The sequence below is a fragment of the Rana temporaria genome, chromosome 3, assembly GCF_905171775.1.
Source record: "Rana temporaria chromosome 3, aRanTem1.1, whole genome shotgun sequence".
Taxonomy (NCBI): domain Eukaryota; kingdom Metazoa; phylum Chordata; class Amphibia; order Anura; family Ranidae; genus Rana; species Rana temporaria.
This window is the reverse complement of record NC_053491.1, coordinates 456,530,118-456,545,674: the sequence shown is the minus strand read 5'-3', so window position 1 is coordinate 456,545,674 and position 15,557 is coordinate 456,530,118. Positions and strand designations below refer to the sequence as shown.

At 45.3% G+C, this 15,557-nt stretch overlaps 1 protein-coding gene across 1 annotated transcript in view; it reads right to left on the bottom strand.

Annotated features, from left to right (window-relative positions):
• Positions 1-15,557, bottom strand: part of LOC120933472 (mucin-3B-like) — a 69,865-nt gene that overhangs the window by 45,557 nt on the left and 8,751 nt on the right. The window contains exon 2 of the mRNA XM_040346700.1: positions 9,086-9,271. Coding sequence (XP_040202634.1) covers positions 9,086-9,271 — 186 coding nt within the window. The remainder of the gene's footprint in view (positions 1-9,085; positions 9,272-15,557) is intronic.

The following is a 15,557-nucleotide window of genomic DNA, read 5'->3' as shown; positions in this document are numbered from 1 at the left end:
TATATATATTTTTTTGGGGGATATTTATTATAGCAAAAAGTAAAAAATATAGATTTTTTTTCAAATGTGTTATGTGAAAAATTCTTACGCAATTTGTATAATATTCTTTTATTATTGAATTTAAATAAAATGTAAAGATTTATATATATATATATATATAATATATATATATATATATATATATATATATATATATATATATATATATATATATATTAAAATAAATAGCCCCCTAAGTATCGTTTCCATGATTCATATTTGTGTCTGATTACGTGAAGAATTGTTTAATCAGATCATTATGTATATGCCCACCAATAAACTGATCCTAATTGAAGAGTCTTCAATTTTTTAAAAGCTCAGCTGAAGTCACAGAAATAGGTATACAGTCAGCTAGATGTTTAGAGAAGCAGCCCTGATACAAAATTTAAATTTTCTGGAGTGTCAGATAGGGAACCCTCCAGGCACGTCCCCACATCATCAGTGTGTTTCAGCTTTCTTGGAGGACCACTGCAACTTTTTTTTTACTTTAATTTGATACTTTCCTGCTCCCTCCAGGGGCATTCTTTTTGGTTTCACAAGGTCATGGGTCCACCTCCTATGTCCCTATGTCCTTAGCAGGCAGGACAGCAGGCAGTGGGCAGGTCCTGAATTCTGCAAGGAGTAGTGCCATGTAATTGCCTGCTAATCTTTGCAGCACTCTCCTGTATGTCCACAGTGGCCTGAGAATGAGCCCCCAGGGGGAGGGTCTTTAACACCCTGGGCTAACAGGAGAAAGCTGAAGACATCAGCACCATCTAGTGGCCAAGAGAACTTTCTGCAGGGCACAGCATTGCAAATAGGATGAACATTGCAGTGAAAGCTGGCCCCTGTGCCTCTGCATTGGCCAGTGAATCTGCTCATCACACTAAAAGGCTAATGGTAAGGCAAAGGAGGAGGGACAGAGGCAGTACTCTCCTGCGGTTCAGGTCAACCTAATGATGACCTTCCAGGGGAGGGCCTTTGACACCCTGGGCTAACAGGAGAAATCTGCAGAAGACAGCATCATATAGTGGTGGAGAGTGCTTTCTATAAGGACAGCACTGGAGATAGGATGAGTATTGCAATGAGAGCTGGCCCCTATTGAGGGACCAAACCAAGGGTGAGGCAAATGTGGTGTCAGGACCTGGGCTTGAACCTGGGACCTCTTCTGTGTCTGGCATTGACTCTTCCCACTGAGATATGTGGGATGCTGGACAGCTCCCTGTCTAATCTGCTGGACAAACCTACCTGATCCATTGGAATACTCTTCCTTGTGTCTTGATTGTTGTTGAACCTTGAACCCCTTGCTCCTCCCATGAACTTCCAATAAAAGCCTTGTCTCAGCACTTCCCCTTTGCCAGGTTATTGTGCCTTCTCAGCCAGTGCCTTGCTATGTGTCTTCCCTGCTGCCATCTGTATTTACTACCACTCGTGATTGACCCTTGGCTTGTTCCTTGACTACTCTACTGCCTGATTCCAATCTGCAACTACTCGTTCAAAAATAATTAAGTGGCGCTAGAAAATGATGATGTTGGAAATGTTATAACAAAGTGAATCATATAACAATGTGAACAAAATAAAAAGTCCATGTGTAATTCATCAGAACTGTAAGTGTTTTTAACCGTTAATAAATTTCATTCATATTACGGTATTACACTATGCAACCTCGTTTTCTTTTATGTGCCTTGGATACGGTCTGATTTCTTGGGAGTTACCATCAAGACGTTGTCACTCCCCCTGCTCTGGTTTAAAGTGATGCTTTCAAGCCATCGTTTCCTCTGTGTATCCAGATCCGATTGATGTGGTTCCACCAACTCTAGGCGTATGCTTATTAGGGTTCAATATTTCCGGTAAGCCTCTCCTCCCGGTGGTGGTTACTTCCTCACATATTTATGCATTTATTTTCACCGTGGTGTTCCTAATCGTCCATCATAGGAGATCATTCACTGGCGGTGTATCTTTTCAGCGACTCACTGCTTTTTTTGATAAATTATACATGGACTTTTTATTTTGTTCACATTGTTATACGATTCACTTTGTTATAACATTTCCAACATCATCATTTTCTAGCGCCACTAAATTGTTTTTGTATGTTTTAGCACTTTCTTGTTTCACTAGATTGTTTGTGGCAGCTTTTCACTCAGATAGGGCAGATTAATGCCTGTTTTTTTGCAACTACTCGTTACCGACCTTTTGGCTTGCTTACTGACCACGCTGCTGTTTACCCCTTATCTGCTTATCCGCTACTGTACCCTGGCTTGCTCACACCCAGGTTTTTTATTTTATTTTATTGACCCTTATACTAAGCAAACAGATGTATTTGCCTTTATTGGGGTATACATGTTGCCTATCATGAGAAAAAGCAGCACTGTAAGCCAATCAGGCCTTCTTACATTGCACAGTACACATGGTTCTTCCTGATAGGAGAGGAAAGCTCTCTATCCAATCACTGGCTGGGGTGGTCTTTGACCAAGCTTTATTCTTTTTAATGCAGCAGAAAAAAGTGTCAGATATGGAGAGTGCTGTTTGAACACTGCAGGCCTTAAACTGGCTATTACCATTGGTTAACATAGTTCACTCTTTTATGTTCTCTAAGGCAGTTGGCCATTTTTAGTTATAAAGGAAAAAAAATATTCAACCAGATTTGTTCACCTCCAAAAAGAAGCACGTCCATGGGTTGCCTCTGATCTTATATAGATTTTCAGATAAAAAAAGGCAAAGTGACCTATGTTCATACTTTTTCCAGGTCAGTGCCTCAAAAAAAAACGAACTATATTAAGTTTGGAATAAACAGTACTAGGGAACACTGTCCAGTATTTTTTTGCTGTCTGTGACCCTGGGAAAATATAACAATGTAAATGTAAGTCTTTCTGAATTTAGGAAAACCCGCTTTGGGGAGAATTGTCATTGAATCAGATTTCCACTTGTAGTGCTCTTTAGTGTAGAGTGCTAGGTTGCATATAGTTTGTAGTGTAGGTAAATTGTTAGGCTTGGCTGGCAGCCAAGCCTGTGTTGAATCTGGGTCAGGGGGGAGTGACTCAGAGAGGCTGGGTGACTCATCAAGCAGCACCTCTGGTACCTCCTCCTACTTGCTGGAACTTTGGAGAAACTTCCAGAAGAATGGGAAGGAGGTAAGGATGATATGCCTGGAGTATTGATGAGGGCCCCAGCCAATCTCTAGCAAGTGGGCTGGCTGGGGCAGGGTTACCTCTAAAATACTCAGGGTCATGCCAGCAAAGGGCAGTTCAGGTGAGAGCTGTAGATAAAGTGCTGAGGAGGCTGTCAGTGGCAATGGAGGGTAGCCCCCTAGTCTGGGGGGGTGACCTCAAACTTGGGGCTAAGGTGCTGGAGGAATCCTCTTATAACAGGTGGGGGAGTCCTGTCCAGAGGCACGGAAGTGTGAGGACAACAGGAGCCAGCTAGCACATCCAGGAGATCTCCAGGGAGAAGACAGCCAGGTGGCTGGTAAATTTGTCAGTCTGGGAGGATTGTGGGAAGCAGCCAGGAGGGGTAGTAAGAGGGGCAGCTGCAGCCAGGTGGGCTGGCAGTGCCTGAAGAGGTGGTGCTGGGATCAGTAGCCACTGGAATGTAGCTGGATACTGGACTTTTATCTACACGACCAAAAGGGCCTGCGGTCCCTGCCTGCAAAGGGCTTTTTGCTTAATCTGACTAATTGCCTTGCCAGATTCACCAAAAAGTGTTCCAGCTGGGTCTGTGCTGTTTTCTGCAAGCAAGTTTTGTACAGGAGGAAGAAAAGGAGTGTATATAGAGATTGTATATAGTTAAAGTGTGCCTGAAGAAGTATGTTACGGTCAAGTGGGCATCCCATAATATTCCCAATACCTATCCAAGTTCTATCCCTCAATAAAACACTGTTTTTGATCTGAGTGCCTGTGAAGATGTGGTGTGCCTGGCTGTGCAGGTTGGGGGATCCCATTTTACCAGCTGCTCCCTAGGGGGTGCACTATACACTCCTCTTCTGTTTTAGGGTCAAGTACAGTATGTCATTTTGGATTTCCCACAACTTTCTGTACCAGTGACAGTGGTCACCAGGATAAATAGAGAGTGTGAATGTCCTCGGTGTGAAACAGACAGCAGTAAAAACCCAACAGAGGCCCTAAACCCTCACCACTCTTTCCAAAACTAAAACCCAGAAATCACTGCTGGGGTGTTCTGCACTGAGGAGGGTGTCTGTACTGAGGGGGGGGGGCTGCGCTGGAATGGGGGTGTCTGTACTGCTGGGGGGATTTTCACTGAGGGGAATGTCTACTAATGGAGGGGTCTGCACTGAGGGGGTGTCTGTACTGAGGGGGGAGGTTTATACTGAGGGAGGGGAGTCTATATTGCTGGAGGGGGGAGTCTGTACTTAGTGGGGGGTCTGTACTGAGGGAGGGGGATCTATACTGCGGGAGAGGGTCTGTAGTTAGTGGAGGGGGGTGACACCATTTTCTTTTTTGCACCGGGTGACACCAACCCTAGTGACGCCACTGATCAGGCCCACCATCTTGGTTGTGGCAGCCAGCTGGGACTTCCTGCTGTTTCACAGCTGGCTCCCCACTGTGCATGTGCAAGATCATGATGTGTGTTCATATTGATCACACAGCCTTCTGGGACATGCGACATGCCCCCAATGTTTAGGGTGAGCAAGGGGTGGTTGAAGCTTCCATATTTCTCACCTAAAAATTGTCCGTATCAGAAAAAGGTACCTGCTCCCAGAAAAAGAAAATAAAAACAATATAATTACAGTAGGGGAAGAGGAAGACAAGTGGAACGTTCAATTTTAAGTGACTTTCCACTCTAAAGATCTATTAAATATACTAAATAAATACATTGCTTTGAATTTGTTCCCATATATCTACCAGATATACATGTCTTGACTCACTAACAGCAGCATATACATTTTTTATCCCTTTCTGCTCCTTGTAGACCTTTAACTGGGTATTAAATCCCAGCAGACGGGGGAAATTTTCCTAAACATTGAAATTGGCTGTCACTTTGGTTACATGAATTGGAATTAGACTCGCTGGCTCTCAATCAAGAGGGAGCTTGGCTCATTGTGCTGAAGTGCTCTGTGAGCATGCGCTTATCACAGAAACCCCAACCACCATGAACCCAATTGTGGGACATTTGGGTGTTAAGGCCCAACATCCCTATGCCAAACATAATAATTACCGTATTTATCGGGGTATTGCGCGCTCCGGCGTATAGCGCGCACCCCTAAAGTGGACCCGCATTCCTGTGGAAAAAAGATTTTTGTACTTACAGTTTTGGTGTCTTGCGCGGCGTCCATCGGCGGCCTCTTTGGGTCCGGCATCTGTCTGCGGCTTCGGGTGTCCTCTTCGTCGGGTCCGGCGTCCTTCTGCGGCGTCCTCCCCGCTCAATCCCCGCTTTCCCGTGCCGAGTTTGAATACCGCACCGGCACATACCGAGCGCAGTACACTCGTGTATATTCGGGCAGGCTCGGCTACTCTCGCGCTGACATCCTGTACGTCCAGGAAGTGAGCGCGAGAGGAGCCAAGCCTGCCCGACTATACACGAGTGTACTGCGCTCGGTATATGCCGGCGCAGTACACTCGTGTATAGTCGGGCAGGCTCGGCTACTCTCGCGCTCACGTCCTGTACGATTTTGCCCTGATTTTCAGGGGAAAAAAGTGCGCGGTATACGCCGATAAATACGGTATATGAAGAGCAACAGGTTAAAGGGTATGCGTATTTTTCATTTTGAAATTAATAGTTTTGGTGTTGAAGAATTAGATCCTTTGTCAAGTTTGTAGTGCTGTCGGTGTCCCAGGTTTAGACCTATCTGTTTCTTGTAGACATTGTCACTAAGACAGAAAGTGATGGGAAATCTAAAATTTTACAGATGCCACCAGAGGTAAAGAGAAATCTTATCTTTCAATTGGGAAACCAGCTCCCGTGGCAGCTAATGTCTAAGTAAAAAATTTCCCCCCATTCTGTAAAAAAAAAAAAAAGTCGAGAGAAATCTTCCCAATGGATACAGACAGCAAAAAATAACCTGATAAGAGTAAGGGTGCATTCACACCACGATTTTGTCATCCTTTTTTTACTCACGATTTTAGTTTTAAAATCGTACAAATCTGTATGGCAAAACGGATCCATTCACTGCCATTCATTAATTTAGGTCCCCAAGTGCATCCGATTTGATCCGCATACGATTTGATACGATTTAAAATTGTGGTCAATGTAAATCGTACTAAATCGGATGACTGTGCGATAAATCGTACCCGATTTTTTTATTACTAGGGTTGAGCGAACCCGAACGGAGGTCCCCGCAAATTCAATAACCAGACCCTTTAGGTCTGGTATGGATATTCAGGGGAACCCCGCCGTCAATTTAAAACAAAAATGACGTGCGGTTCCCCCTAAATATCCATAACCAGACCCGTTATCCGAGCACGTTGACCTGGCCGGCCGCAGAAAAGGGGGGGGGCAGAGTGCGGCCCCCCCTCTCTCCTGAACCGCACCAGGCCACATGCCCTCAACATGGGGAGGATGTCCCCATGTTGATGGGGACAAGGGTCTCATCCCCACAACCCTTGCCCGGTGGTTGTGGGGGTATGCGGGAGGGAGGTTTATCAGAATCTGGAAGACCCCTTTAACAAAGGGGACCCCCAGATCCGGCCCCCCCCCTGTGTGAAATGGTAATGGGGTACACTGTACCTCTACCATTTCACGAAGGAAGTGTAAAGTCTTGTAAAAAAACACACTGACACCAAAGAATAAAGTCCTTTATTAAAAAAAAAAAACATCCAGCGGTGACAAATCCACTCGTTCCCGGCTTCCTGCGTTGTCCTGATCCTGCGACGGCTGCGGGTGATCTCCCGCGATGAGAAGATCCAGCATCGGGTGATCTCCGCTCCGGCGATGTGAAGATCCATCCATCCGGCGCAGCAGCATCCCGGACCTCCTCTCACCGCTGGGCACAGCCCAGCGAATGAGCGGCTGAAGCTGTGACATTTCTTATATAGAGGAGGCAGAGCCACCCGTCACGTGACCCCGCCCCCTCTGACGTACCCTCTGCTACGTCACTGGGGAAGCCCGAGAAGAGGAAAGGTCTTTCCTCTTCTTGGAGATCACCCGCAGCCGTCGCAGGATCAGGACAACGCAGGAAGCCGGGAACGAGTGGATTTGTCACCGCTGGATTTTTTTTTTTTTTTAATAAAGGACTTTATTCTTTGGTGTCAGTGTGTTTTTTTACAATACTTTACACTTCCTTCGTGAAATGGTAGAGGTACAGTGTACCCCATTACCATTTCACACAGGGGGGGGGTCAGGATCTGGGGGTCCCCTTTGTTAAAGGGGTCTTCCAGATTCTGATAAACCTCCCGCCTGCATAACCCCCACAACCACCGGGCAAGGGTTGTGGGGATGAGACCCTTGTCCCCATCAACATGGGGACATCCTCCCCATGTTGAGGGCATGTGGCCTGGTGCGGTTCAGGAGAGAGGGGGGGCCGCACTCTGTCCCCCCCTCTTTTCTGCAGCCGGACAGGTCAACGTGCCCGGACAACAGGTCTGGTTATGGATATTTAGGGGGAACCGCACGTCATTTTTTTTTAAATTGACGGCGGGGTTCCCCTGAATATCCATAACTTCAAAAATCTTCTTTTTCCCAGACATTATTTAAAATCAGGATCCGATTTTTTAGTGAAAATTTTGACACACGATTTTGTCACATACGATTCCATCCGATTTAACGGTCCGTTTATCGGATGGTAAAATCGTGGTGTGAACCTAGCCTTAAGCAGTCCAGTTTTGGTCACCAATCTTCCGGAACTTAGGATGTCCTTGAACTAGATTCCAGAGGAGGGCAACAAGAATAATAAGGGGACTGGAAGACCACAGTTATAACGAATGACTACAAACATTGAACTTATTCTTCCTGGAGAAAAGACACTTAAAAGTAAATATGATCGCACTATACAAATATTTATATAGTGACTGTATCAGTGACTTAGCTGTATCATTTAATCCAAGGTCTCTAAAGCAGACCCGTAGCCACACAATGAACTTAGATAAGAAGTGGTTCAATCTTAAACTGCATAAAAGGTTTTTTACTGATAGGGTGGTAAAGATGTGGAACTCACTTCCAGATTTAGTGCTGTCAGCAGGAAATGTAGATAAATTCAAACTTGTATATTTACAGTGTACAGTATATAATATAAGATATGGAAATAGGTAGACACACACTTTGAACTGGATGGAAAGATGTCTTCTATCAACCTTACCAACTTTGTAATAATGTAAGCCCTTCCTGAATGTGAAGGGAGCTGCTTTAAGCTCCCTGAGCACATGGGGATGTTGCAGAGGGAAAGATTATGTCTCCCTCTTCCCCCACACCTGGGGTTAATAGGTAATTTGGCCTTGGTGGGCGGGGAGGGTGGCCCCTCCCCTGCACACCTGAAAGGTAAAATCCCAGGTGGATTAGCCAGGGCCCAATGGATAGTTAGGAGCGGGTCACATGTCCCAGGGGAACCTTCTGGAAGGGTAGAAGGTTTTTTAAGCCAGGGCAACAGGCTGCAGCAGCCAGAACGCAAGGTAATCCCTACCTGTGAACTCCCTCCCCCCTCCCTTGTCGCGGCCTAATTATTACTGGTTTTCTCTTTTGGTTTGTAATGAACAAGAGGGGTTAGTTAATAATAAAGTGGATCCAACCTGAGTCGTAGTGACTGGGTTGATGAATGGTGGTGGTTAAGTAAATAAGTGATGTGTTATATGGTGTATATATTGAGTTGGTTAATTGCTCAATAAATATGGTCAATTTAAACAAATAATACCAGTAATAAAGGCCTGCGGCCAAGTTTACTCCACCTCCTGCCTCTGAAGTCGTTATTTCAGGTAAAACATTCTGCATACAGTCCCTTTACTTTTTCCAAAACTAAAAACGAAAAATGTTGGCTACAGAAATACATAAAGCTTCTGTAGTACAGCCAGCAGTCTATTAACTCTATACTACATACTGTAAATGAAGATAGTCTTACTGATAACACATTGGGCCTCACTTAGATTATTTTTAATGAATACATCAATACTTAGGCATAACTCACATGGTGTTGGTCCAATGTTACTTATGGTGGTTGCCGGAAGAGGTGTTGTCTTGGTTGTAATTGTAGATGCTGTATAAGAGGTAGTTGTTGTATGGATTGCTTCTGTTGTAGTTTGAGCTATAATTGTTGCTTCTGTAGTTAAAAGTGAGGATTCAGCAGTAGTGGCTAGGATAGCTGTGTTGTTTCCTGGAGAAATAAAAGCACAATTAATAAAGGGGATGAACATGGCTAAGAAAGGAAAGGAATACATAAAACTTTTAGGCAGATAAGGAGTGGCAGGAATGGCGGGAGAGGATGGCTCAGCCTCTCAGTGGATCGCTAAGAGGCTGAGGCAGGTGCTGGTCCAGGCATCTGGGTGAATCCCGACCATATGGTCCGGACCTTTTCCGAGCCTGGATCGGCTGAAAATGGGTCACAGAACTAACTGTACTCCTGTGATCCACAGAATTATGGCCAAAAAAGCTTTGGTCATACTTCTCTTTTAAATAGAGTTCTCCTTCATGCCTCTTGTGAACAGCTGTAGTGTGCCATGAAAGTATGGTGAGCTGTGCATGAGCAGCTCAGCATTCATTCAGTAGAAGACCAGAAGCAGTTACCTAAGTGTATATTATTGCAGACGAGACATACCTATTTTAACTATACTGTAAAGGAAAGATATACTTACCTATACTGAGGGCACTCCAGGCCAGTTACATGATCTCTCCAATGGCTGACTTCACTGAAGAGGAGGGAATGCCGATAACTTTGTTTTTCAGCATGTCCAAAAAAAACTAAGGCCCGGATTCAGAGACAGCGGCGTATTTTTGTGCCGGCGTAGCGCATCTCATATGCGCTACGCCGACGTAACATTGAGAGGCAAGCTGAGTATTCACAAAGCACTTGCTCCCATTTTTACGCCCGCGTAACGTAAATGGGCCGGCGTAAGCCCGCCTAATTCAAAGTAGGCAGGTAGTGGGCGTGATGTAGTGAAATTAACCGTGACCCCATGTAAATGAATGGCCGATCGAACGGCGCATGCGCGCGCATGCTCAGAATCACGTTGCATATACTCCCTAAGATACGACGGCTCAATGCGTACGACGTGAACGTAACTTACGCCCAGCCCCATTCACGTACGACTTACGTAAACGACGTAAAATCCGACGGCTGTTCCGACGTCCATACCATAACATGACTTACCCCTGCTTTATGAGGGGTAAACTTACGCCGGACGTACGCCTTACGTAAACGACGTAGCTTACTGCGACGGGCGCAAGCACGTTCGTGAATCGGCGTATCTAGGTCATTTACATATTCAACGCGTAGATCAACGGAAGCGCCCCCAGCGGCCAGCGTAAATATGCACCCAAGATACGACGGCGTAGGAGATTTACGTCGGTCGGATGGAGCCAGATTTCTGGCATATCTGGTTTCAAGAATACGGCGCATAGATACGACGGTGCATCCTAGAACTTACGCGGCGTATCAACAGATACGTCAGCGTAAGTTCTCTCTGAATCTGGCCCTAAGTTTTTCCAACTTCATCATTAAAAACTACGTTGCCCACACACCATCGTTTTTGAAAATAATGAACAAAGCGCGGTGACACACAACACGTACAACGGCACTCTAAAGGGGAAGTTCTATTCGCCTTTGGGCTGCTTTTAGCTGATTCCTTGTTAGTAAAAGACGATTCGCGCTTTTTTGTCTGTTACAGCGTGATGAATGTGCTTACTCCATTATGAACGGTAGTTTTACCAGAACGAGCGCTCCAGTCTCATAACTTGCTTCTGAGCATGCGCGGGTTTAAAACGTCGTTTTAGCCCACACCCGATCATTTTTTACAACCCGAAAAACAAAATGTTTTAAAACGACGTTAAAAAATGCAGCATGTTCGAACTTTTTTTTTTTGTCGTTTTTCAGAACATGGAAAACGATGTGAAGCCCACACAGGATCATTTTAAATGACGTTTTTAAAAACGTCGTTTTTTTTCATGCTGAAAAACGGTCGTGTGTATGCGGCATAAGGCTCCTTTTACACTGGGGTGTTTTTCAAGCGTTATTCGCGTAAAGCCTCTACAATCCCAATGTGCTGGTAAAGCACCGCTAAGGCCCTAACATTTTAGGGAGTTTTTGCAGGGCCTCAGTGTGAAAGGGTAAGGCGTTTTTACAGCGCTTTCAATTAATTTCAATGGAGAGGGGCGTTTTTGGAGCGTTTTTTTTAGTGCCCAAAAGCTGCTCCAAATATGCTGCTTGTAGGACTCAGTGTGAACGGGTCCATTGAAATGCATGGAGAGCGTTTTATGAGCGTTTTAATAGCGCTATTTTTAACGCTAAAACATTGTAAAAATGCTTCAGTGTGAAAGGGGTCTTAAGAAAAAGTTGTAATTGTCTTGCTAATTATTATGATCAGGCAGCTAATTTAACCACCTCTATACAGGGCACTTTCACCCCCTTCCTGCCCAAGCCATTATTCAGCTTTCAGCACTGTCACACTTTGAATGACAATTGCGCGGTCATGCAACACTTTACCCAAATGAAATTGTAATAATTTTTTCCCCACAAATAGAGCTTTCTTTTGGTGGTATTTGATCACCTTTGCGATTTTTATTTGTATTCTCTATAAACAAAAAAAGAGCATACATTTTGAAAAAAAAAAGCAATATTTTGTACTTTTTGCTATAATAAATATCCCCAAAAATATATAAAAAAATACAAAAAAATCCTCAGTTCTGGCTGGTACGTATTCTTCTGCATATTTTTGGTAAAAAAAAATGCAATACGTTTTCCAGGAAGGGAGGGGGGGGTTGAGTCATAAGAGGGCCAATGAGGGCTGGAGAGCTGGAGGTGTGCCTCTGTGACTCTATGTAAAACCAGGAAGTGAACAGGCGGCAGCTCAACAGTTAAAATGGATGCAGACAGACTCAGTGGAGGGAGATTTCTGCAGCATATTACAGTATCACAGTACAGAATCACAGTATATATAAAATAATATACAAAGTGGTTGGAGAGCATACCTCCTAACATTTTGAGATGGGAATGAGGGACACCTACTGGCAAACATATATATACATAGGACACGCCCCCTGCCACACCCCCTTAAAGGAGAATTAACCAAAATAAAAGGTTAATTAAATCCACAAGTGCTTTTTTTTACCACTATTTTTCCTTTATATTGGCTTTTAAAATGTACAAACGCAGCAATTTAGATTTTGGATGAAAGGTTTAGCACTGGGAAAAACTTTTTGAAAGATAAAAAGTGCATTTTATATACAACTTTATAGATAAGACCAAAATGAGGGACAGATAAGGGGGAAAGAGGGACAGAGGGACATTGCTCCAAATCAGGGACAGTTGGGAGCTATCAGAATGGCAAAGATGTTTTTATTAAAAATTATGTGAGCGGACTGCAGTTCCTCTTTAACCTCAGCCTATAAATCTTCACTTAAAGCGGATGTCTGCTGAAAAAAAAATATTAAAAGTCAGCAGCTACAAATACTGCAGCTGCTGACTTTTATTATCGGCACCCTTAGGGCCCTTTCACACGTACGGACCGTATGTCCGCATTTTCATCCATCCGTTGCACAGTGTGCGGGGACCGCCCTGTCAGCTGACAGCTCAGCTGGGATTTTACGGAGGATCCCCGCTGAGCTTTTACGGACACACGGAGTGTTCCCAGAACACAACAGGGGGGACGGGAGGTGACGTCCTGCCCACAGTCTGCCCGCAGACTGTGACCGGAAGTGGGTGCAAATACCTTTGTCTATGTCTTTAGAAAGGTATCTGCACCCCCCTCCCCCCTGAAAGGTGTCAAATGTGACACCAGAGGGGGGGGAGGGATCCGATCAGCGGGAGTTCCACTTTAGGGTGGAGCTCCGCTTTAATACCAGGCCTAAGATAGGGTGACCAGACATCCCCCGTTTCAGGGGACAGTCCCCTGATTGAGGACACTGTCCCCGGACCAAGTCTGTCCCTGATTTTGTCCCCAGATTGGATTTAATGGGGGGCAGGGGCAATTTCAAAGACAATCAGTGCAGAATTAAAAAAAAAAAAAAATGACACACCCCCGCTCCGCCGTGCCTACTAGCATAGGGGGGTTGTATTTTTACCATTATCTGTGCCCCTTTCTGATGATCATGTGCTGGTCGGAGCGGAGGGAATATTTCTTCAGTTTCGGGCGCATGCCCATTCAGCTTCGCTCGCATGTTCTTCTGCCTTGGCTCAAATCCTGACCAGCCACCCTCCGATCTCCTTGCCTTCCCTGGCGGAGTGATCTTCCTCTGCTCCCTATACAGTAGTAGCCAGGGCCCGAAGAGTAAGACTTGAGAGGCTGTGAGGCGGGCGGCGACGGGCAGAGAGTCGCTGATTGTTGCCATTACTAGTAAAGAAAAAATATGTCCCCAAATTTAATTTTAAAAATCTGGTCACCTTATCCTAAGGCCTTGTACACACGACCGAACATGTCCGCTGAAACTGGTCCGCGGACATGTCCGACCGTGTGTAGGGCCTAGCGGACAGTTTTCCGGCCAAGCGGACAGGTTTCTAGCGGACAAAAGTTTCTTAGCATGCTAAGAAACTTGTCCGCTGGAAACATGTCCGTCGGACATGTCCGATGGTTAGTACGACCAGTATAACCAGCGGCCCGAAATCCCGCGCATGCGTTGAATTGATTCGACGCATGCGTGGAAGCATTGCACTTCCGTGTCAGAGAACGTTGGTGTCTTCTACGTCACCGCGTTCTCTGTCCGCGGGGATTTTGGTCTGATGGTGTGTGCACACATCAGACCAAAACCTCCCAGCAGACATGTCCGATGAAAACGGTCCGCTGACCGTTTTGATCGGACATGTTCGGTCATCTGTACAAGGCCTAAGAAGAACAATTCTGAGAGTTATCTTTTTTTATGACTGAGCAGACTCTGTATGTCTCTTCTGCCATAAATGTTTCTTCTTGCCTGTCAGATTGTACAATGAGCTGTGCATGTTTGTTTATCTTGATGTGTTCAGGGACAAAGACAAAGTACTTTCTTGCTCAGCCAATAAAGATTTCTGAAGATTCTAATGCCGCGTACACACCATCACTTTATGTGATGAAAAAAAATGACATTTTCTGTGAAGTAAAAAATGACGTTTTTGAAACTTCAATTTTCAAAGACGAAGTTGCCTCCACACCATTGTTTTCTCACAATGATCTAGCTTCTAGCAAAGCGAGGTTACGTTCACCACGTTTTTCCATTAAAGCTTGCTTCATAAGTAGCTTCTGGGCATGCGCGGGTGAAAAAACGTCGTTTTAAACGACGTTTTTGCTACACACGGTCAATTTCTGTGAAGTAAAAGTTGACGTTTTGAAAAACGACACATAAAATTGAAGCATGCTTCAATTTTTTTTTGGTAGTTTTTTAGAAGACATAAAACGACGTTTTCCCCCACACACGGTCAATTAAAGTGACGTTTTTAAAAACTTCATTTTTTTTCATCACATAAAGTGATGGTGTGTACGGGGCATAAAGGTAAACAAAGAGAGTTTGCAGTTGTTGCTTTCACATTATGGAAAGAGCTTCTGTAGGCCCAAAACTTTGTGTGCAGTTTAATTTTGCTATCAGGGCCGGTGCTACCACTAGGCAAACTAGGAAGCCGCCTAGGGCGCCATGCTGCCTAGAGGTGCCCAGCCACTGGTGTTCCTACTCTCTTCTCTCTGCAGCAAGCAACTAAGGCCCCATACACACGAGAGGATCGATCCGCTGGAATTGATCCGCGAACCGGCTCCAGCGGATAGATCCCCTGGTGTGTACAATCCAGCGGATCTGTTTCCGCGGATTTTTGTCCCCATTCCAACGGATTGATCCGCTGGTCTGTACAGACTCACCGGATCAATCCGTCCGAATCCATCCCCCGCATGCGTCGTAATGATTCGACGCATGCGTGGAATTCCTTATATGACAGCGTCGCGCACGTCGCCGCGTCATCATCGCGGCGACGGCGCGACACGTCACCGCGGACGGAATTAGTACATTAGTACAACCATGAGATCAAAATCCGCCAGAGGATTTATCCGCGGAAACGGTCCCCCGGACCGTTTCCGCGGATAAATCCTCTTGTGTGTACCCGTCCTAAGCCTCAGCATCAGCAGGCAGCCGCCACTCTGTTCGCTCATAGTGTCAGAGGCGCAGCGGCAGTGGAGGACTGTGTCTGTGTCCCGACTCCCAAATGGATGGAAGCAAACATTCATTGATGGGCGCTGGTGAGGCTGCATTGATAAGTGCTGGTAATTCTGCAATTGATGTGCGTTTCATTAAAAATCTAGGTTATACATGGGGAGGGCAAACAGGGTGGAGCCAAGGGGGGCGGCACAATGAGGTTTCGCCTAGGGTGTCAAAAATCCTTGCACCAGCCCTGTTTGCTTTAACCCCTAAACTTAAATAGCCGGATTCAGGTAGAGCGGCGCTTCTTTGTTTCCGGCGTAGCGCAGCTCATTTGCGCTACGCCGACGTAACTC